General features: G+C 40.0%; 1 protein-coding gene and 1 long non-coding RNA gene across 6 annotated transcripts in view; one reads left to right on the top strand and one right to left on the bottom strand.

Moving 5' to 3' along the window:
• SLC16A1 (solute carrier family 16 member 1) overlaps window positions 1-20827 on the bottom strand; it is a 33413-nt gene extending 12586 nt beyond the window's left edge. Inside the window, exons 1-3 of one of the 4 annotated variants that reach the window (XM_020871480.2) lie at window positions 20106-20827; window positions 11255-11433; window positions 2381-2641 (exon numbers count right to left, since the gene is read on the bottom strand). In XM_020871480.2, the coding sequence (XP_020727139.1) occupies window positions 2381-2597 (217 nt within the window). In that variant the 5' untranslated portion in view covers window positions 2598-2641; window positions 11255-11433; window positions 20106-20827. Of the gene's footprint in view, window positions 1-2380; window positions 2642-11254; window positions 11434-19379; window positions 19693-20105 lie in introns of those variants that run through there. The other 3 variants (XM_020871478.2, XM_020871481.2, XM_020871482.2) reach the window with 3 other exon arrangements.
• LOC139033905 (uncharacterized) overlaps window positions 1-22196 on the top strand; it is a 109061-nt gene that overhangs the window by 26668 nt on the left and 60197 nt on the right. The gene's annotated exons all lie outside the window — the stretch shown is intronic.

Here is a 22196-nt window from a genome sequence, read left to right as displayed (position 1 = left end):
AACCACTCCTATCACAAAAATGATTAGGGTTGAGGGCGTGGCCCAAATGCAAAGGTTAAAGGTTAAGGCAGTTTTAAAAATAATTCTTAAAGGGGCCTACCACCTAGAAGGCAAACAAAACAAAATAACCCATTTGGTAAAAATTATGCCACAAGGCTCTTGATACGCAATTTGTCTTTCGGAGTTATTTTAGTAAGGATGACCCCAATTAACTATCATTAAAAATAGAGAATGGTACAGTTTTTAGGCCTATTATAACACAAATTCAAAGAAATGTGCTAGTTATCTCTGGGTGAGAACAAAAGAAGAAACTGTTTTCCCAAAAGAAAAGTGTCATGTGCAATCAGCACTACTGACATCACTTACTTCTGATGCAAAATGCAAGCAGCTTTCAAGCTCTTGCTCTCAGAATTACAACATGTGAACCTGTTGTTTGTAGTCAGCTTAAAAATACTCTGAACACCTGGAGTACCTCTAGATAATATCTATATCAATTTCTTCAAGCCATCAGAGTCAAAATCTGATTAGAAATTCTAGCAGATGGAGTTCAGAGCCTCCAAAATTAATGGTTCTCAGAAGCTATAAAATGTCCAAAATCCCTTTTAATTTCTCTGGACTCATGAAAAACAAGTAAGTAATATAATTTAGAACTTCTGGTCTCTTTAAAAGTACTTAATTTTAGGTACTTTCCTGCAGGCCCAGTGGTTAAGACTTCCCCTTCCAGGGGGTGTGAGTTCAATCCCTGGACAGGGAGCAAAGATTCCACATGCCTTCTGGAAAAACAGAAGCAATGCTTTAGGAAATTCAACAGACTTTTAAAAAGGCCTACATAAAAAAAAAAAATCTTAAAAAAAAAAAAAGGTACTTAATCTTATAACAGACAAAATAGGCATACATTCAAAATTTAAAAGCACAAAGAAACATTTGGCAGAAAAAAAATCTTCCATCTCCATTCCTACTTTCTCTCCCCTTGAGGCAGCCAGCTTACCCTTTTTCTGTGCAATGAGATTTAAGCACTGAACTAAATTATGACTTCAAATACTTAATATTTCATGAGTTGTCTACATTATTGTCTCAATAGGGTTACAGACTTTTCAAGGGCTCAAGGATTACAGACTTTTCAAGGAATCAAGATCAGTGTGTCCTCTATAACTTAGACCTAGTCTAGTGAGGAATACGTGTGTACAGCTTGGTAAATATGGGTTATATATATATATACATATATATATATATATATATGTATATATATGTGTGTCACTTAGTCCAACTCTTTTCGACCCCGTGGACTAATACTACAGTCCATGGAATTCTCCAGGCCAGAATACTAACTAAAGTGGGTAGCCTTTCCCTTCTCTCCAGGGGATCTTCCCAACCCAGGGATCAAACCCAGGTCTCCCGCATTGCCGGTGGATTTTTTTACCAGCTGAGCCACAAGGAAAGCCCAACAACATTGGAGTGGGTAGCCTAGCCCTTCTCCGATGGATCTTTCCGACCCAGGAATCAACTGGGGTCTCCTGCAGTGCAGGTGGATTCTTTACCAACTGAGCTATCAGGGAAGTTCCTCTGAGGTACTAAATTATAATCATTAAAAAAAAGTGAAAGCTTGGCTACATAATCAACATGTGAACTGTCAATCCCAGTAAATAAATACACTTAACTTCAGAATCTCTGCTAACTAAGCGACTACTTATTTTATTATTATTATGGGAGGTTTTGACTTTTATATCTTAAATTGTGATTTGATGTTCCAAGGCAAACAAGTAACCCCAGTTATTTTAAATGATGCTAAGGTAAGCAAGTTACTCTCCACATTTCCTTCACTCCTTTACAACATGTCCAAGAAAACAGAAGGGTAAAAAATGATAAAACTTAAGCTAAGATGCAGCTGAAATGCTTTAGAACTAATTACATCACAAGGAACAAAACAAGGAGGGGATTTTTATCTAGTTCTTTAATTCTAACACCATGAAAAGATTTTATGTGAGACTTTGAACTGTGATTTTCAAGTGAGCCTGATTTACTTTAATTCTCCCAACATCAATTAAAAAGAATCTTTACATTTATATCAAGAATCTAGCAGAAGCAATAAGCAAAATCAGTTGTGCATATGAAATTTTTCTAAGAGCTTTTAAGTTCAATGATACTGAGCTGGAACAAAACCTAACAATTTCTTATTTCTGTTTTTGGAATACTATAGTGCAAGCAAAGCAAGAGTTGTCATTGTTAATAAAAATTTAAAATGTGACTATTTTAAACACAAAGCTTTAAGGAATATCATTTCAAACACCTTGTGAATAAAACATTTTTTAAAAAGTTACCTAAAACAGAGTATCTGGTTGCTTAGTGAAAATCAAAACAACAGGCCTTAGTGGGTACTCACCTCCACCATACATGACAGCCAACATGATGGAAGATATCCATGACACTTCACTGGTGGTGGCATTAAATATACTTTCAATTTCTTTGAAGAACACAGTAATAGATTTGGGAAACGCGTAAGAGAAGCCGATGGAAATGAAAGCTCCAACTACCACTGCCCACCCCCAGCCTCCATCTGGGGGGGTGTATCCAACTGGACCTCCAACTGCTGGTGGCATTGTAAATGTTGATAAACTCCAAAATGCAGTTCAAATCCAAATATCTAAACAATACAAAATTTAAATGAAATGTCAGCAATAAAGCACTCCCATCTAGCAGTCCCAACAGCAAAGCACACTTTACACCTAGCTCTCAAGTAACAGAACTATTTTTCAATACTCTACAAAAGTTTTAGGTTTTAATATAGGCTTAGTAAGTTCTTCCCCTTTCTCATGTATTCTTCAATACTTACTTTCTCTTATTAATATGCTGACTTAAAAGTAATAGGACGTAGGCACCTGACTTACTAGATACATAGCAATTTGCAAAATACAAGATCATTCTGAACACATAAGAACTGTATTTAATGAGCTGGAAAATAATTTCAAAAAGTTTCCTTTTATCTATCCAATTTCTTTGGTTAAACTCCTAAACAACACACAAGTTGAACTATAAAGTCAAAAGATAGTAGTTTCAAATAAAAGATTATCCCTTTTTCTTGATGCCACCCAATACTAATATTTAGCAAGGTTTAGACTGTTAGTTTTGGAAAAGATGGGAGTGGGTGTTTGATAGCAGGCTTACCTGTTTTCTCATAAAGGTCTCCTTTAATTTATTTAAAGCCAGCTTCCACCCTATGTTTAACTCATCCTACAACAGTTACTATGTGAGTATGTCCGCTTCAAATTATCTTCACTCAGACTGTATTACTACAATAAACACAGGTCATAGATGACAAGCTCACTCTTGGCTGCAGCATTCTTTAGTCTAAAACACAAATCCCTAACTTCACACTGTAGGAGTAGTATATTAGTTATCTCCTAAATACTGTTCTTTTCAATCCATCTGAACACTTAAAATCTGTTTTAAGACACTGGATATTGTAGGGATAGGAAGAAGACAGTCCCAAAGGAAGGTTTCTGTAAAGGCAAGGATATAGGTTTCATCACTTCTACAACATTGCACTAAAGGTTCTAAGCCAGCTTGTGCAGGCAAGAGAAAGAAACTACAGGCATAAAGACTAGAAAGGAAGAAGTAAACCTGTCTTCATTCACAGATGAAAAGCTGTCTATGTACGTAATGCTAAGGAATAAACAAAAAAAAAAAGGGTATTAGAACTAAAGATGAACTAGATAGATCTCAGGATATAAGACCAATAAATTGAAATCAACTCGTTAAGCCAATTTTGAGTTTTCCTTTTATCTAACTGGGCTTTCCTTGTGGCTGAGCTGGTAAAGAATCTACGTGCAATGTGGGAAACCTGGGTAGGGAGGGTTGGGACATCCCCTGAAGGGAAAGGCTACCCACTTCAGTATTCTGGCCAGGAGAATTCCATGGACTACAGTCCAAGGGGTCGCAAAGAGTCAGACATAACTGAGCGACTTTCACCTCACTTTCTTCATCTAATTATGGGGGGGAAAAAAGCACTTGAATTTTTTCAATCAAACAAGCACTAAAAAGATTAATTTGCCTCAGAATGTTTACACACAGAGACACCCACACACAGACGGTAGAGTCACTTAACACATCAAGCTCTGACTGGAACAGCTAATATGAGCTGGACGTGATTAAACTTTGAGCTTAGCTGCCAGCTATGATTTGTCCCAGTTAGTTATAGCAGTTACAATTTTTAGTCACTAAGACTTGCCTCATCAAGTTAATAATATCTTGTTCCATTATGCAAAAATTAAAACTTGAAGCTTTAAAAAGATTCATTAGGAAATAAGTATAAGAAATAAGAGTAACCAAATTTTCAAAGAAAGAACACTTCAAAAAACCAGACATGGATTCAGCAGTTCTGCCACCACCCAAAAAATGGTTGTCCTTCCTAACTTAAAAATTCTGACAGTACATAATAGAAAGTGTGTAATATCATCTAAACTATTTTCTTTCAAACTGACTAAACTTGAGCTATAAACAAAAGGGTTCATTCAAAAAGTAAAATATGTGAGCAGGCCTCCTTGTACAGTATTCAGAACCCCAATGAGAAGAGGGAATGCAAGTCCAGAGGCTAAGAGAGATTAAAGTTTTATATTTTAATCCTTACAGTGCACAGTAGCCTTCCTATTAGCATAGCTATTAGTTTATGACTCTCCAGTAGTTGCCTGATAGCGATAGGAAGATTTTTTTTTTTAAGTGATAAGATAATAAGAAAGTTCTTCATCAATTGACTTGGAAAGAATAGGAAACAGTAAATAATCCTAACTTTTCTTAGCAATGATGGTGGTGACAAGAACCACCTTCTAGATTATCTTTCTCTCCTTTTCTCGTAACTCTCAGGAATTGTGCAAGTAAATATTTGGAAATTCAAAGTTGAGCTTCCTACCCCTCAGGCTCTGCCCCTACTCCAGAAGACTTATAAAAGCCCCTGCAAATAGTATTCATTATGTTCTCTACACTTTTTCCATCAACATTTAAAACAAAGCCATTGTCATTTCCTAAAATGACAATGGCCTGGATGTGAACTTAAAAGAGCAGAAAGTACCTAAAACCAATTATCGAAAAGAATTTGTTACTAAGTGTAGACCAGTTTCAAATTCACATAGAAACATTCAAATCCAGAAAGGCTGATTAACTGAAGCTATTGATGTTAAAGTAGCCAATCTACTGCTCTTTATAACTGGCCCCCAGTCCAGCTTCATGGCTTTCAGAACCACTTGCCCCAAGGTAGACTGCAAGATTCAAGGTCTAGGAAACCTCCTTTGCCCTTTCTATTTTGAAATGGAATACAATGAAGAAAATAAAAACAAACTTTTTAAAAACTACAAACAAGCAGAAGGCACCAAAGAAAACAAGACAGGGAGATGGGGACAGGGCATATGCTTTTTTTTTCCTCCTGCAAGATCTTAATTCCCTGGCCAGGGATTAAACCCCGGCCAGGAAAGCACCAAGGCCTACCCACTGGGCTGCCAGAGAATTCCCAGGACACAACTTTTAAAACAAGGTCATGGCTGTTCAGGACAAAAACTGGTTAGAACAGATCAGGCCCAAGATGATAGAAGTTTCAACTTCATGGACCTTGAGCATCCTTACAGATTCATTGTTACATATTAGCATATGTTACATGAACACACCCATAGGTGCTAGGATAGTTCTAAGGTCAACCATAAAAGAACAAAGAGTGGGTGGTGGCCCAATTCCTGAAAATCCCTGCTCCTTCCCCACAAAAAAATGGAATAATCCTCCCCCATAGTGAAATTAGCCAGTCCATAGAAACTAACACCCCATCCCCTGGAGCTGCTCTCACATTCTGATACAGCCCACACTCTATGGGCTGCTCTTGCCTTATGAGATGGACCACATTCTATCTATGGGGTGTGTATCTCCCAGGGCATCTCACTTTCTGAGATGGCCTATACTTTGTCTATGGAGTGTTTATCTCCTTAATGGGCTTCCCTGATAGCTCAGTTGATAAAGATTTTTGCCTGCAATGCGGGAGACCCTGATTCAATCCCTGGGTTGGGAAGATCCCTGGAGAAGGGAAAGGCTACCCACTCCAGTATTCTAGCCTGAAAAATTCCATGGACTGTATAGTCCATGGGATCGCAAAGTGTCAGACACCACTGAGCAACTTTCATCTCCTTAAATAAAACTTTTCCCACTTAGTTCTGGGGCAGAGCCTCTTGCCTACCCGCTTGTATCCTTCCAAGCATCCTTTACTTAAAGCTATTTCTTGTCAATTGCTTTGCCTCTTGCTGAATTCCTTCTGCAGAGACATAAAGAACCTGAATTTCATTAAGTCCTGAGGCCAAGTATGTGGTTTCAGCTGAGACTGTGGACTTGTTCAGTTCAGTCGCTCAGTTGTGTCCGACTCTGTGACCCCACGGACTGCAGCACGGCATACCTCCCTGTCCATCACGGACGCCTGCAGTTTACTCAACTCATGCCCATGCGCTGGTGATGCCATCCAACCATCTGCGGTCCCCTTCTCCTCCCACCTTCAAATTTTCCCAGCATCAGGGTCTTTTCAAATGAGTCAGCTCTTCGCATCAGGTGGCCAAAGTACTGAAGTGTCAGCTGCAACATCAGTCCTTCCAATGAATATTTAGGACTGATTTCCTTTAGTTTGGACTGGTTGGGTCCCCTTGCAGTCCAAGGGATTCTTGAGAGTCTTCTCCAACACCATAGTTCAAAAGCATCAATTCTTCGCTCAGCTTTCTTTATAGTCCTAAACCAGAGTTTGTGTGTTCCAGCCCCATCTGAGAGATATGTATGGGTTCAGGGTGTGCAGTTTCAAAAGGATAAATACTACTGTCACTGGTTAGGCCAACACTCAGCAGTTTTGAAATGCATGATTTTGACCAAATGGCACATAAAGAACTTTTAAGAATCTCTCTTATCATTCAAGGTAAACCCAACCAACATTGTAAGAAATTATACATAACAACCTTGAAGAGAAATGAACTATTACTTAACTAGAATGCTTCAGAATACATGAAAATTGATTCTAAATCTTGCTTTTAGTTTAACACATATTTATAATTCCCCAAAATGTCAACATTCGTTACTAATTATTTATGGGTTTAAAAATTATTTACATGATCAGATCATCCTATGAATCAGGTTTTTTATCTAAAGCAATTTTAAGCAGATATGTTGTTGGAAAGAAAGTTTAATGGTCAGCTTCCTCAAATGATTGTGTATAGTCTCTGATATGTTACCCAAAGTTGAGAAGTGATGCCTCCTTGAGATGTCCCCTGACTTCCAAAGTGCAGGTTCAAACACTTGCTAATCAAGAAAGGGAGAAAACGAAGAAACCAGGATCAATCAAAAAACAACAGTTCAGTTGCTCAGTGTGTCCAACTCTTCAGCCCCATGGACTGCAGCACGCCAGCCTTCCCTGTCCATCACCAACTTCCAGAGCTAGCGCATCTTCTGTCCATTGAGTTGCTGATGCCATCCAACCATCTCATCCCTGTCCCCTTCTCCTCCTGCCTTCAATCTTTCCCGGCATCAGGGTCTTTTCCAGTGAGTCAGTTCTTCGCATCAGGTGGCCAAAGTATTGGAGTTTCAGCTTCAGCATCAGTCCTTCCAATGAATATTCAGAACTGATTTCCTTTAGGATGGACTGGTTGGATCTCCTTGCAGTCCAAGGGACTCTCAAGAGTCTTCTCCAACACCACAGTTCAAAAGCATCAATTCTTCGGAAACAACAGTGTTTAATATTAATACTCTGTAGTAGCTCTTTGATATTGCTATAGTGACCCAGTTTTACAAAGGTGAATCTGAATTTTCTTGTATCTTAGAAATGAGGATAAAAGCTTTATAAGTAGTACAGAAAACTGATGAAGCTGATCATATTCACAAATGGTCAAACATGAAAACTTAAAGGGAAAGAATATATTTATGTGTGTATAATATGTAGATACTGACTTCAAAAAGAAAAACATGAAGTTCATTAGCTATTACATATACCATTCAAGATGAAAAGTAATCTATAGTAGCAGATTAAATCCTCTTGTCTATAACAATTTCCTGTGTGCCACACTGTAATTATTGCCCATTTCACTCTTGCTACTATCCAAGGATAAACTGCGGTATAACTTTATGAACTATATCATCCCAAAAAACAAGCGTTAGTTTTTATTAATGCAATAAAAAAAGCATACTTTGTTAATAAAGATTCTTTCAAAGGCAGGATTTTAGGGTCATTAGATCCCAAGAGGATCAATTGTCAATACGCTAAATGATCAAACTTCATCTGATTGTTATTGCAATAAGACTTTCAAAATTATGAATCACAGGACTGTATAATCATTTTAAAGTTATATTAGGAAAAAAACAAACAAAAAGTTATATTAGGATACACACCACTTTTTTTGCCTTCATATAATAAAATCTGAGTGCCCCCCGTGAAAAGCAGTAAACAAGACAGGCATGTCCCTGCCATTGTAGAGATTAGATTCCAGGGAAGAAAGAAAATAAACAGGTAAACAAATTAAGGAAACTAAATATGTTCTAAGTATACATAAAACTTTACAATGGTTGGAGGTTGGGAAGGGGAGATAACATCCTCTTTCCACATCCTTGTTGTTTGACTTGTTCCAATGAACATACATTGCTTTATAATAAAACACAAAGCAGCAAAGTTTTAAAAAATAACAAAGTTATATGTGCTTATTACAGAAAAACTGTATGATATACATGTGACTAGTGAGTAAAGTGAAGTTGCTCAGTTGTGTCCGACTCTTTGCGACCCCATGGACTGTAGCCTACCAGGCTCCTCCCTCCATGGGATTCTCCAGGCAAGAATACTGGAGTGGGTTGCCATTTCCTTCTCCAGGGGATCTTCCCGACTCAGGGATCGAACCCGGGTCTCCTGCATTGCAGGCAGACGCTTTAACCGTGACTAGAAACATTAAATGTACCTGTCGTTCTATCATCCTCATGTAGTTAAAAGTGAAAGTTGCTCAGTCATGTCCGATTCTTTGCGAACCCATGGAGTATACAGTCCATGGAATTCTCCAGGCCAGAATACTGGAATGGGTAGCCTTTCCCTTCTCCGGGGGGGATCTTCCCAACCCAGGGATCAAACTCACATCTCCCGCATTGCAGGCAGATTCTTTACCAGCTGAGCCACCAAGGAAGCCCTGGTGTAAGCCTTCGTTTAAGTTAGTTACATTTAATGTAAATTCTCTTAAACTTCCTTCTAGGATAGTCATGCGTTAAGGATAAAAATAAGCATGGGACTGTATTTCATGGTTTATAGCCTGCTTTTCCTATTCAATATCTGAAGCATTTTTTGATACGTGCCTAGTTCTGTCACTTTTTTTGACTGCATCATGCAGCATGCAAGGTCTTAGTTCCCTGATCAGAGGTTGAACCCATGCTCTTGCAGTGGAAGCATGAAGTCCTAACCACTGGGCTGCCAGGGAATTCCCTGTAACATTTTTTAAAAATAGTGTTACTCTATTCTGTGGATGTACCTTACTTTAAAAAAAAAATCACCTATTGTTGAACACATATAGATTGTTACATGGAATTTCTACAAAATTCTAAGGTTTTTAATTCATATTGTAAAAAATAAAAGAGCCTATTTTTCACTCTTTCATTGTATTTTCTGGCAAAAAGCATTTCAAACTAAGAATCACACTAATATTTAGAACTCTGAGAACAGTATGTCAAAAATGGTAAAGTTTACTTTAAGACAGACAATAACATTTTTTTTACATTAAAAAAGAAGCTAATGCTCCAATATAAAAGTCTGTGGATTAATTTAGGGCCGAGCATGAATTAAAATCTTTGGGTAAAGGTGGAGATCTACTCAAAGCAGCATCAAATTCATTTTTAAAAAAATATTTATTTTATTTATTTATTTTTGGCTGCGCCCTGTGTCTTCAGATGCTTGCAGGCTTTCTTTCTCTAGGTGCAGGCACTCTCCAGTTGCGGAGAAAGGGTTCTCTTGTTGCAGTTCATGGGCTCCAGAGTATGGCAGACAGGCTGAGCTGCCCCAAGCCATGTGGGATCTTCCTGGATCAGGAATCAAACTTGTGTCCCCTGCACTGGCAGGCAAATTCTTAACCAATGGACCACCAGGGAAGTCCGACAAATTCATTTTTTACTTTTCACTGCAAATTCCTAATTTGCAGGACACTACCCCACTTCAGTAGAAAATAGCAGCATAATTACCTAAACAAAAAAACCATGAGATCAAGTTAATTTAATACTCTAACACTGGGGCTTACGCATGGGGATAAGGAGGCAAGTGAGGATGTCCAAAGATTAGAAAATAACTTCTCTGGGGGAATACTCTGGCGGGCCAGTAGTTAGGATGCTGCACTTTCACTGCTGAGGCCCAGGGTTCAATCCCTGGTCAAGGAACTAAGATCCCACAAGCGGAGTGGGATAAATAAACAGTTATTTGCTGATTAAAAAACAAAAAAGAACTCATGGATATTTCAAAGCTTTAAGTTAGTAAAATCAATTCTTTATTAAGACACAATTAAAATTGATATTCACAAGAGGCACCAATGCTTTAGTATACCTTAAAGATCAATTCAGAAGCAAAAGCAAAGACAGGAGCATAATTGTGTTCCAAATCCACATACTGATGTGACAGAAGCATTTAGAAATTTACAAAAATGAAATTATTTTTCATTAACAATACCATAATTATAAGTTTATTTAATGCTAAAATTCTATTTCAGTCTACTAATATCATTACTGTTTTTCTGAATATACCTTGCCATGTGAAATTAGTGGCCTCTATGATATCTTAACTCAATGCTTCTTGGCTAGCATGCTGAAAAAAACTAAGAGAATAATTCCCATATTTCTTTCTTTGTAAGTAACTATTTCTCTCATTAGCTTAGGTGTGTGCTTTTAGATCTTGAATTAAAGACAGAAGCTATTGTTTCAACTTTTAAAAAAGCTAAGGAATTCCCTGGCAGTCCAGTGGTTAGAATTCCATGCTTTCAGTGCCAGGGGACAGGGTTTGATTCCTAATGAGAGAACTAAGCTGGGTGCAAAGCAAAACAAAAACAAACACTAACTAATCCCTCCGCCATGACCAAAGGATGTTAGGATTCAAAGAACGTGACTTTCCCAGTTTTTGATAGTGGGGGAAAAATATGAAATAAAGAATCCTCCAGTGATGTTATGCTTTCTGGAATGTTATGCTTTCTGTGTTAAGAAACACAGGCAGAAAAGTTATTTTGTTTCAGCACATAGAGCTTACCTGATCAGCCTCACTTTCTGAGTTATTATTACAGCATATTTTGTCTTCTTTAATGCTTCATTTTCACTTGATTCCAGCAGACCAAGAAAGTTGGAGGCTGTGTCCTCCAAAAGCAGGTTTTGCTTGGCAGAATTTCAGGCTATATTTCGGAATACCTTTATATGTTGTTTTCTACAGCACTACAAATGTATATTCAACAAATCAATATCTAAGTGGGCCATTTCAGTTTATTATTATATGACCTACCTTGTTCCAAAATCCAAAGAAGAAATATAGTGGACTGAGTTAAAATTATAAACAGACATATTGTCAAAACAGTGTCATTTATGTAACACTTTGAATATAAATGAATATTTGAATACAGTTAATGGTATTTCTGTTAGACTCTACTTCACTACCAGTATTCTGAAGCTTAATGGGGAGAATTACAAATTATTAACAGATAAACAACAAAGAAAGCTTTTCCTTTTCTTGCAAAAGGCTGAGTTGAACTTTTCACTCACAGTGATAATTAACACTATACTTAGTTTCACATTAAAAAAAGTTTTGAAACCTAGAAGCAACAGTGATATGCTGACATTTCATTTCATAGCTTTCTTTTCACCCTAGAAGTTTCAAGCCATATTTTAAAATATGTATTTCTTCATCTTTTAGTAAGTTATTATATACATATTTGTTTAGTAAATATCCTTTGAATTGAGTCTGAATATTACTGTGCTACCTTTGACCCACATTACCTCAAAGAACCAAATTTAGTTTTCTTACTTGTCTTATTAGTACAAACTACATAAGAGTATTAAAACTGAGTACTCTTTGGCATTAAAGCATTATCCACCATTCTCAAATGTTTGTTTGCAAAGCTTTTAAAGACTAGACACCAAAGATGTATCAAAAAAGTCAGCATTATTACCTCAAAATATACTATAATTAAACTTAAATAGCCTTTTTAATTGCTGACAATATAAATTTATGTTCTAAGATAATAATCGGTTCCTTTATTAGAAATACATAATTTTCAAGTGAATGTTTTATTTTCCTAGAAATAGGTAATTGTTAAGCCATTTCTCTGCCCTCTGCTACATCAAGTAGTTCTCTAGGAGATGGAGACAGTAATTTTAAACATACGGTTCCTGAATACAAGTGAAAATTATTGTCTCAATTTGTGAAAGTCATTTTATTTTCCCTTAGTATATTGTTATTTAGTCGAGTTGTTTAAGTCATGTCTGACTCTTTGCGACCCCCATGGACTGCAGCATGCCATCCTCCATGATCTCAAGGAGTATGATCAATCTCATATCCATTGAGTCAGTGATACCATCCAGTCGTCTATCTCATCCTTTGTCATCCCCTTCTCTTCTTGCCCTCAATCTTTCCCAGCATCAGGGTTTTTTCCATGTGTCCATGGCTCCTCACATCAGGTGCCAAAGTATTGGAGCTTCAGCTCCAATTGGAATTCATATTCCAATGAATATTCAGGACTGATTTCTTTTAGATTGACTAGCTTGATCTCCTTGCAGTCCAAGGGACTCTCAAGAGTCTTCTCCAGCACCACAATTCAAAAGCATCAATTCTTTGGCACTCAGCCTTCTTTATGGTCTGACTCTTACATCTGTACATGACTACTGGAAAAACCATAGCTTTGACTATATGGACCTCTGTGGGCAGTGATGTCTCTGCTTTTTGATAAGCTGTCTAGGTTAGTCAGAGCTTTTCTTCCAAGAAGCAAGTGTCTTTTAATTTCATAGCTGCAGTCCCCCTTTGTTTCCTCTCATTTGTGAGGTCAGGATTTAGGATTTAGTCCACAGAAGTCAATGGCCAAAAAATTTACTTAACTGTGACATCATGAGTTGTATGTTGTATTGCATCACGGGTTCTGGCTAACTTCATTCTCACATCAGAAGTACAGGAGTTAGGAGTTCTTAGCTTTTTCGGTGCCACAGATTCCTTCAGCAGTTTGATAAAACCTATGAAGCCCTTATCAAAATGTTTTTGAATGTATACAAAGGTATTACTGTCAAAACACTTAAAACTGGATATAATAATGTGCTTTTTAAACTAAGAAATTAGATAAAACCTGGTAGTAGGTCTAATAACCACAGTAATAAATTTAAACAATTTCAAGAGAGCTGTGACCAGTGTATCATGATATGAAGATATGTGATTTCTATTAATGACAAAGTCACAGGGACTGCCAATACTATTATATTCTGCCTACATTCATACGTGCTAAGTCATTTCAGCCGTGTCTGACACTCTGCCACCTTATGGACCGTAGCTTGCCAGGCTCTTCTGTCCATGGGATTCTCCAGGCAAGAATTCTCCATGCCCTCCTCCAGGGGATCTTTCTGACCAAGGGATCAAACCTGCATCTCTTACATCACCTGCATTGGCAGGCAGGTTCTTTACCACTAGAACCACCTGGGAAGTGTACATTCAGTTAAAATAAATACTAAATTTTACATAGAGGTCAATGAAAAGTTTTTCCCCAACCAAGTTCATAGCCTCCTTGAATTCCATCCAACATGGAGTATCAACCTGCTTATCTCAGGTTAAAACCTCTGATTGGGGGATAGAAGAGAAAGTTAATAAAGTAAAAGCTTTGGTTTTCAAAAGCTCATTAAGGCAATTTACAGCTCTGTTATTATTATCCAGAACAACACACTAAAACAGTGTCATCGGGTCTTCATTCATTCAATAATCTTCAGAAGATTTATATAAGAAGAGCAAAATCAGAGGGAAAAAATATTTTTCAATGAATGATCAAATATGAAGCTTACACAGCCTGTATATTTTGAGAAATTTCTCCTTTATATGAAGGCTAGATCACTGTAATCAAATCAGATTCAATGTTATGAGTAGTTGTAATCAGCAATAGGGTAGTGTGGACAACCAGAGGGGCTAGGTCCCACTGTTTCTGCATCAATCGTCAGTAGCACTCTTCAGTGACTCAGCCCATGCAACCAATAACACTGTTGTGGATGTGAACTCATGTAGTTATTGTGCATAATGTACCTCAGAAGAGAAACCACCATTTCAATAAGATTGTAACTGCTCTTTTAATCACTTCTCTGCAAGACACCACAGCTCACAAGTCACCTATTCTAGTCTTTCTGCCATAAATCCATTATGAAATGGATCCTACAACCAAAAAGAAAGAGGGGAAGCAGAAGGGGAAGAAGCATAAGAAGAGGAGGGGGGAGGAGGAGGAGAAGAAGAAATTAGAGAGGAAAAAAGAATGGAGAAAAATTTTTCAGGGCAAATTAAAAGATGAATAGCATACAACTTAAAAGGTCATGGTACTAATCTAATAATGACAGCAGCCTAAACTAGGGGTGGGGTGGGATGGGGAAGAATGAACATAAGAGATAACCAAGGGAAGAAGGGGTTAGCACTTAAGTACATTTTGTAGGGAAGGAGCCCACTAGAGAAGTATTAAAATGACTCAGATTTTAAGCCTGGCTACCTGGAGTAATCAATTCCTGTCCTCAAGGAATTTAAAACCTGCAATCTGATTACAGCTAGAGGTTTAGATTTGGTAGTGATTCTACCAGAAATTCCTTCAACCTATGGTAACAGATAAGCTCTGCAAGAAAGAACAAAAAGACCAAAAGAATCCCTGCCAATTTAAGAAAAGAAATTCTAAATGTTCCAGATACTAAAAGCCATTTGAAACATTAACTACAAATGCTAAAAAACATTCTAATAAAATATGTACTGGCTTTCAAAGAGAATGTACCTTGATACATTTAAATACATTTCTCCAAAAAGATAGTGTTGCAATCATATATGATATAATATGATATGATAGGATATTGTGCTTCCCTCACAGCTCAGTCGGTAAAGAATCTGCCTGCCAATGCAGGAGACCTGGGTTCAATCCTGGGTCGGGAAGATCCCTTGGAGAAGGAAATGGCAACCCACTCCAGTACTCTTGCCTGGAAAATCCCATGGATGGAGGAGCCTAGTAGGCTACAGTCCATGGGGTCGCAAAGAGTCAGACATGACTGAGCGACTTCACTCTCACTCATGATGTTATATTGAGCACATAAATTTTTAACCTGCCCTTTCTATTCAAACTAACTCTTTTTTGTAGAGGTATTCTAGCTACTCAATTAAGAAGGAGGGACTTCCCTGTGGTCCAGTGGTTAAGAATCTACCTGCCAATGCAGGGGACATGAACTTGATCCCTGGTCAGAGAACAAAGATCCTACATACCTCAGAGCAACTGAGCCTGCATGCCACAACTAGAAAACCCAAGTGCCGCAACTAAGACTCAACACAGTCAAATAAATATATTTTTTTTAATTAAGAAGGAATGTCAGAAATAAACTCCCATTTGCAAACCACCAATGAAATAACAGAATTAGGCCATCAAGATAGCAGTATGAGGGACAATCAAACATCATACGCCCCCCAATGGAAATACACACCATCACCTATGAATTGTATTTGCCCTTTCCACCGCACCATACCTCTTCTCAGAAATGAAACCTCAACCAAGCTACCAGTTTACAGAAAATACAACAGAACATGTTAAACTAGGACATGTTAAATCTATACCAGCGGGGCACATTGAACAAAATCCAGAACGAGGGAAACTACAGAAAAAATAACATGGTACCTTCAACAAACAACTTAAGAGGAAAATAAGAAAAAAGGGAAGACATACCAACCAAAACTATTGTGTGACCTTATTTGGATCTCAAATCAAACTGATCAATTATTTTGAAACAGTTTAGGAAAATTTGAATACTGCTTGGTTATTTGGTGATATTAATATTTAAAGGCAGAATAATGGTTATGGTTATGTTTCTTTAAAGTGTCATCTTGGTATTTTTTTAAGGAAAAGTTACTTTAAAATTTTTTAAATTTATTTTTGGGTGTGCTGCGTCTTTGATGCTTCACGGTTTTCTCTAGTTGTGGCAAGCTGAGGCTACTCTCTAGTTGTGGTGCTCAGGCTTCTCATTGTGGTGGCTTCTCTTGCTGCAGAGCACCTGGTCTAGAGCCTAACTGCTTCAGTAGTTGCAGCTCCCAGACTCTAGAGCACAGGCTCAACAGTTGTGGTACAAGGACTTAATTGCTCTGCGGCATGTGGGATCTTCCCAGATCAGGGATCAAACCTGTGTCTCCTGCATTGGCAGGCAGATTCTTTATCACTGAGCCACCAGGGAAGTCCAAGAGTTATATCTTCTAGGGATATACTGAAATATTTATGGGTCAAATACCTGTATCTGTTTTGCTTCACAATAATCTAATGGGGGCAAAGAGAAGTAGGTAGGAGTACAGATGAAACATTAATGGCTGTTTCAACTTCAATTGGGTTTTGAAAGTTGCCATAATTGTATAGAAGGGGAAAAAATCACTATCAATAACTGCAAAAAGACATTTCCAACCTTTACAAGCTGAACAGCCCTAGGCTAGTCACATAACCTCTTAATGTCCACATTGGGTAGATGGAGGAAAAAAATAAACTCATATTTGCTCAAGCTAGAAACCTGGGAAATGTTTTTAACTTCTCTGGCTTTCCCAGTCTCCCACATATGGTCTATCATTGAATCCTGTCTGTTTCCCTCTCTCTTCCATCTTCCCCCTACTGTCCATCTTGTCGATCAATGTGATCTCACAAAATTCCAGAAGCCTCCAACCTGTTCTCCACTTTGTAATCAGAGTGGTACTTCTAAAATTCAGTCTGATCGTGCCATTCCCAGCCCCATTTATAACCATTAAACTTCATTCATTTAGCTTCAAGAGCACTTCCTTAAATCTTTTACTTAGTCCCTTCTCTACTCATTAAAATGACTAATTAAGGCCTTTCATTATCTGATACTGCCCATCTCTCCAACTCCCATCTTTCCGTGTTCTCTGCACTCTATTTTTATGCTTTAGCAAAACTCTTTTAAGTTTTTCTAATGTACCGTGTATTCTGACTGCAGCTTCAGTACTCAAATCTGGGATGCTCTTTTTACTATTACTGTCTGGCTTTAACTAACTCCTATTCATCCTTCAAGTCTCAAGTTAAACAGCATTTCCTCAGAGAGGCCTACCTTTCTTCTATACTAAGCTGGGAGTCATCTCACACCTACATAATACAGTATTTGTTCCCATAGGAACCTCTACTTCCTCTATTACAGACTCAATAGTTGTTTATAAAGAGTACGTGTTCTCGTATTTATAATACATATTATGCTTTCCAGTTAGACTATAAACTCCAGGAATGATAGGGCTAGAACTTATTTCCTAAACAGGGATCAAACCTGGGCCTCCTGTATTGGGAGTATGGAGTCCTTTTTTTTTTTACTTTTATTTATTTGGCTGCACCAGGTCTTAGTTGTGGCATGTGAACTCTAGTTGCAGCATGTGGGATCTAGTTCCCTGACCAGGGATTGAACCCAGGGCCCCCTGCATTGGGAGCATGGAGTCTTAACCACTAGACCACCAGGGAAGTTCCAGGGCTAGAATTTGTTCTTGCTGAATCCTAGTGGCTGGTGAAGTGAAGTCACTCAGTCGTGTCCGACTCTTTGTGACTCCATGGACTGTAGCCCATCCAGGCTTCTCCATCCATGGGGTTTTCCAGGCAAGAATACTGGAGTGGGTTGCCATTTCCTTCTCCAGGGGATCTTTCCCACCCAGAGATCGAACCCAGGTCTCCTGCATTGAAGGCAGACACTTTACCCTCTGAGCCACCAGGGACCAATAACAAATCAGGTCCCATCTTCCTAATCCTTTTCTCTAACAAAATGCCATGTAGACATCTGCAGGGACCTAAATCCTTCACAGGAAGGCATATTATGAAGTGGATGGAAAACACAGTGAGAATGAAAGTATAAGTTGGGAAGTTACTAATTATTCAAAATAACTTTTTTGGCATAAGATAATTCATATCTAGGGCTTCCCTGGTAGCTCAGATGGTAAAGAATCCACCTGAAATACAGGAGACTGGGGTTCAATCCCTGGGTCGGAAGGTCCCCTGGAGAAGAAAATGGCAACCCACTCCAGTATTCTTGCCTGGAAAATTCCATGGACAGAGAAGCCTGATGGGCTACAGTCCATGGGGTCGCAAAGAGTCAGACACAACTGAGTGACTCTCTCTCTCTCTCACAGGCACATACATTTCATACCTATATTTATAATTTTTAGAGAAAGCTCAGGAGTGCTGAGCTCATTAAATGGGAGTCAAAAGTTACATAATTCTCACCTAACCATTGAAGTTTTCAGAACTAAGATGAGAAGTCACTTAACCTCTCTAACAGTTTCCTAATCTATAAAATAAGGAAAACTGACTAGCTTTCTGGAGTTATATAAATTAATATTTAAAATATGTCAAAAGATATGTAAACTATTTAAACACTGATCAGTTGGTTCATCCTATGGTAACATGATTCTCTTTCCTCTTTAATCTGTTTAGGTATGTTATAGCCTATTATGTTAAGCTTACAACTAAACCTTTAAACCTATTCAGCTATAAAAATCTCCCCAGACCATTAACTTGCATTTTTAACAAGGGTTACTGCAGTCCAATGAAAGAACAGCATCCAATCCCTGAATTAATTACTAAAGTTCAACTTTTGTTTAAATAATACCCAATACATGTTTTAAGAGCTAGATGTCTTAAAATATATATTTTCTCTATGGCAACCTGATATGGTAAAATTGTACCCTAAGGCATAAAAATTGGACTTATGGGTATTTTTAGTGCCTAACTAAAGAACTACACTAAAATACATATTCTCTGCATCACCTCACTGGGCTGGTAGCAGCCATCAAAATTGCTTATTAATGGCTAATTCCTACTTACACTCTAAAAAACTCACAATTCAGACTTCACCATATCATATTCCCCTAGTGACTATACCCACATTTGTTTTATCAGGACACTTAAGTGTCCACATTTTACTTCAAAACCAGAATAATTTTTGGAAAAACAAGTCTCAAAACTAGTTATGACAGAGCAGATACCAAGTATAGCACACTAGGAATCTGACTCAAGTAGCACTTTTTGGGGGGGTTAAGATTAATTACAAACTAATTTTGGCAACTGCTTGTCGCATTTGAGTCATGACAAATGAAATGTTAAAAGGCACGTGGGGAGAAAGTATGTATCTGGAACAAAAAGCGAGCATCATACCAAGTGTAATGCTATGCTTCAGACTCCTCTCCTCAGGGCCGCCTTAAAGTCCCAGAGTGAGGGCGCTGCGGCGGCGGACGTTCCGCAGCCACAGGTTGAATGACAAAGAGTTCCCGTCAATACCACTCCGGGAGTCTGCCAGTTGCAATGTTCCCTCGGCAAAGTCCACTCAAACCCTGTAGTCACGTCTTGGCTACGGGGACTGCAGCTCCCTCGAGCCACTGCCGCAAGTCACCAGGTGGGACAAGGATTGGCTGGCCGAGGTTGGGGCGGGCGTGCCACGAGTCCAAAATAACTCCCGCCCGGAATCCCTACCCTCGGAGAACGCGGCCAGCAGCTTGAAGGCACCACGTGAGTCAACCTCACGTCGTCCCTTTTCCAGATCAAAAGCATCTCTTGAAGAGCCTACTTAAGACTAGAGGGGAAGCGACTTTCCCAAGGTCACCGGCACCACGACCCAACACCTCGGCCAGGCCGGTGGCCCGCACCTGACAACGGGGCCGCAGCGCTGCTGAGAGAGGCGCTGTCCTCAGCGCCTCAAGGTCTCCTTCAGCAACGCTGCGCTCTGAGGCCACGTGGCTGCTGCGGTCCTAAGCCCCCGCCCGGCCGTCCCCCCTCCCTCGGAGAGCAAGCCCTCCACTCCCGCACGGCTCCCTCCAAACACGCGGAGGGGCAAGGGCACCGCGGGTTCTCCGCCAAGCACGCAACCGGCCGTTACCAACTAACCGTTATGCGCGGCTCGCGGCGCCTAGCGTGAGCGTGACGCGGCGGCGCGGTTGGAGTTTTCGCTGGGCCCACGGTCCAGGTCGCGTCCTTCGCCGGCTGCCTAGTTCGCTCGTCCGGGCACCCACGCGCCCGGCTAGTCACGTAGCAGCTCGGCAGCACTTTGTCGGGCCGAGCCCGCGAGGCTGCCTTATAACCCGGGGCCGGAGCATGCGCACAGGGAGTGGAGTCGGCCCTCACGGCCACCGCCCCCTCCCCCCTACACTAACACCCGAACCGCGACTCGCGCCTCCACAGCTTTCAGGCGCGCGCCCGCTCACTGGCTTTCTCTCGCTCGCGCGCGCTGGCGCCCCCCTCCCCGCCACGTGACCCGCGCGGCCCGGCAAGACCCGCGCGCCGCGCCCCCGCTATGCGGCAGGGACCTTATCGCCGCGCTCCTCTGCGGAGTCTCCCCTTCGGCCCGCCGTCGGAGGACCTCGGGGTGACCTACTCGCATCTGGGACACCAGCGTCGATCTCACCCTTAGTCTCTGGCGGAGAAAAGGGGAAAACTGCCAAGGATGGATTGGTCGTGCTGCCTGGGGCCTGACTCAGGTGTGGGGGGCGATGGTGCGCGGAGAAGCCGGGAATTGACTGGAAGTGAGGGATTGGGCGGGGTTTGAATGGATGCGGGTGCCTCTCGGTCCCGGGAAGAGGCTGAAAGCCGGCAGTTTAGAGCGCGGGCTGCGGCCTCGCTGCTTGAGTTCAGTGACCTCGGGGAAGTCACTCAAATCCTCAGGGCCTGCTTCCTGCTCTCTGAAATGGCAACAGTAATACAGGCGACCTCATAAGGGCTTCTGGTGATTTTGATGAGAGAATTTATGGAACTTTTTTACATTTGATGAATGGTGGGTATGAACACAGAAGTCGGGAGAAAGCTGGTCAGACGGTGGCGACACTGGTCCCACTAGAGGATCTGTGTGTCGGAAATATGAAGAAATGAGACAGCAGAGACGCCCAATTTTTATGGACGCTGAGGGTTTGGGACAAAATATAATTATAGCTAACGGTTCTGAAGGGCCGATTATATACTTAGCAGTTCACCTGAACTATCCTCAGGACCCTATAACGTTGAAGTGATCAAATTGAATAAACATGGAGTGCCTCTGATGTCTGAGACTTTTGAGAAGTACCAGAAATGTATGAGTCAAGGCAGCTGACTTAAAGATTTTGGGGGGAGGTCGGGTCGGATGGAGGTTGACCAGCGTCGACCAACATTGGAAGCCTGCCCTCCTCTCCTCCCCTCACCCCTCCTTATTTAATTCTCTACTATCCTCAGTGGCTCAGTTTTTTGTTTTGCAAATGAAGAACCTAGATTGTAATGGACTGGGTCCTGAGGGATAAGATTCTGAAAGTTTCCAAATACGTTCTCCCTCTCACCCACTCCGCCTCTGTTTCATGCAAGAAAAAGTTTTCAGTAACAGTTCAACACGTTAGAAAACAGCATGGAATCTACAGCCAAGTGCTACTTAGGAGCAATAATTGCTTTTTACCTTTGATAAATACAAAGGAAGGCTCTTCAGGTCCTTCAGTTGGTCAGGACTTCAGCAGCACTTCAGGACTGTGACTATAAGCAGCATTCAGGGTAGATGGTAGGAGAGTTAGGAAAACAAACTAGGATAGTTCAGATATGAACTGTCAGGACCTGAACAGTGGAATGTAGGAGGAGCATAGTGTGGTAGATCCACAATATGGACCCAGGATCAGATCTGAATTCCAGCTTGAATACTTGGCCCTTCCTTTGTCCTTAGGTAAATCATTCCCCCCCTGCTCTGAGCCTCATTCATTCTCTGCTTTGTAAAACAAGGACAGTACCTTCCTCATAAGGTTGTTATAATAATAAAACTAATATTTACTTTAGTGTCTGGCATATAGTAAGAACTAAACAAATGTGTAACTAGGGGAAACTGTGAAATTGAATGCTAAAGATTAACCCTAAAGGTCCTCACTTGGTCCTAACAATGTAGTCACAGAATGACTTAGTGATGTATTGTACTTTTGTGTTCCTTTTCTTGAAGATGTCCACCAAATATATATATATATACCACAAGCCCCA

The sequence above is a fragment of the Odocoileus virginianus genome, unplaced genomic scaffold (genome assembly GCF_023699985.2).
Source record: "Odocoileus virginianus isolate 20LAN1187 ecotype Illinois unplaced genomic scaffold, Ovbor_1.2 Unplaced_Contig_8, whole genome shotgun sequence".
In the NCBI taxonomy this organism is placed as follows: domain Eukaryota; kingdom Metazoa; phylum Chordata; class Mammalia; order Artiodactyla; family Cervidae; genus Odocoileus; species Odocoileus virginianus.
The sequence above is the reverse complement of the archived record's forward strand: the minus strand, read 5'-3'. Positions and strand labels throughout refer to the sequence as shown.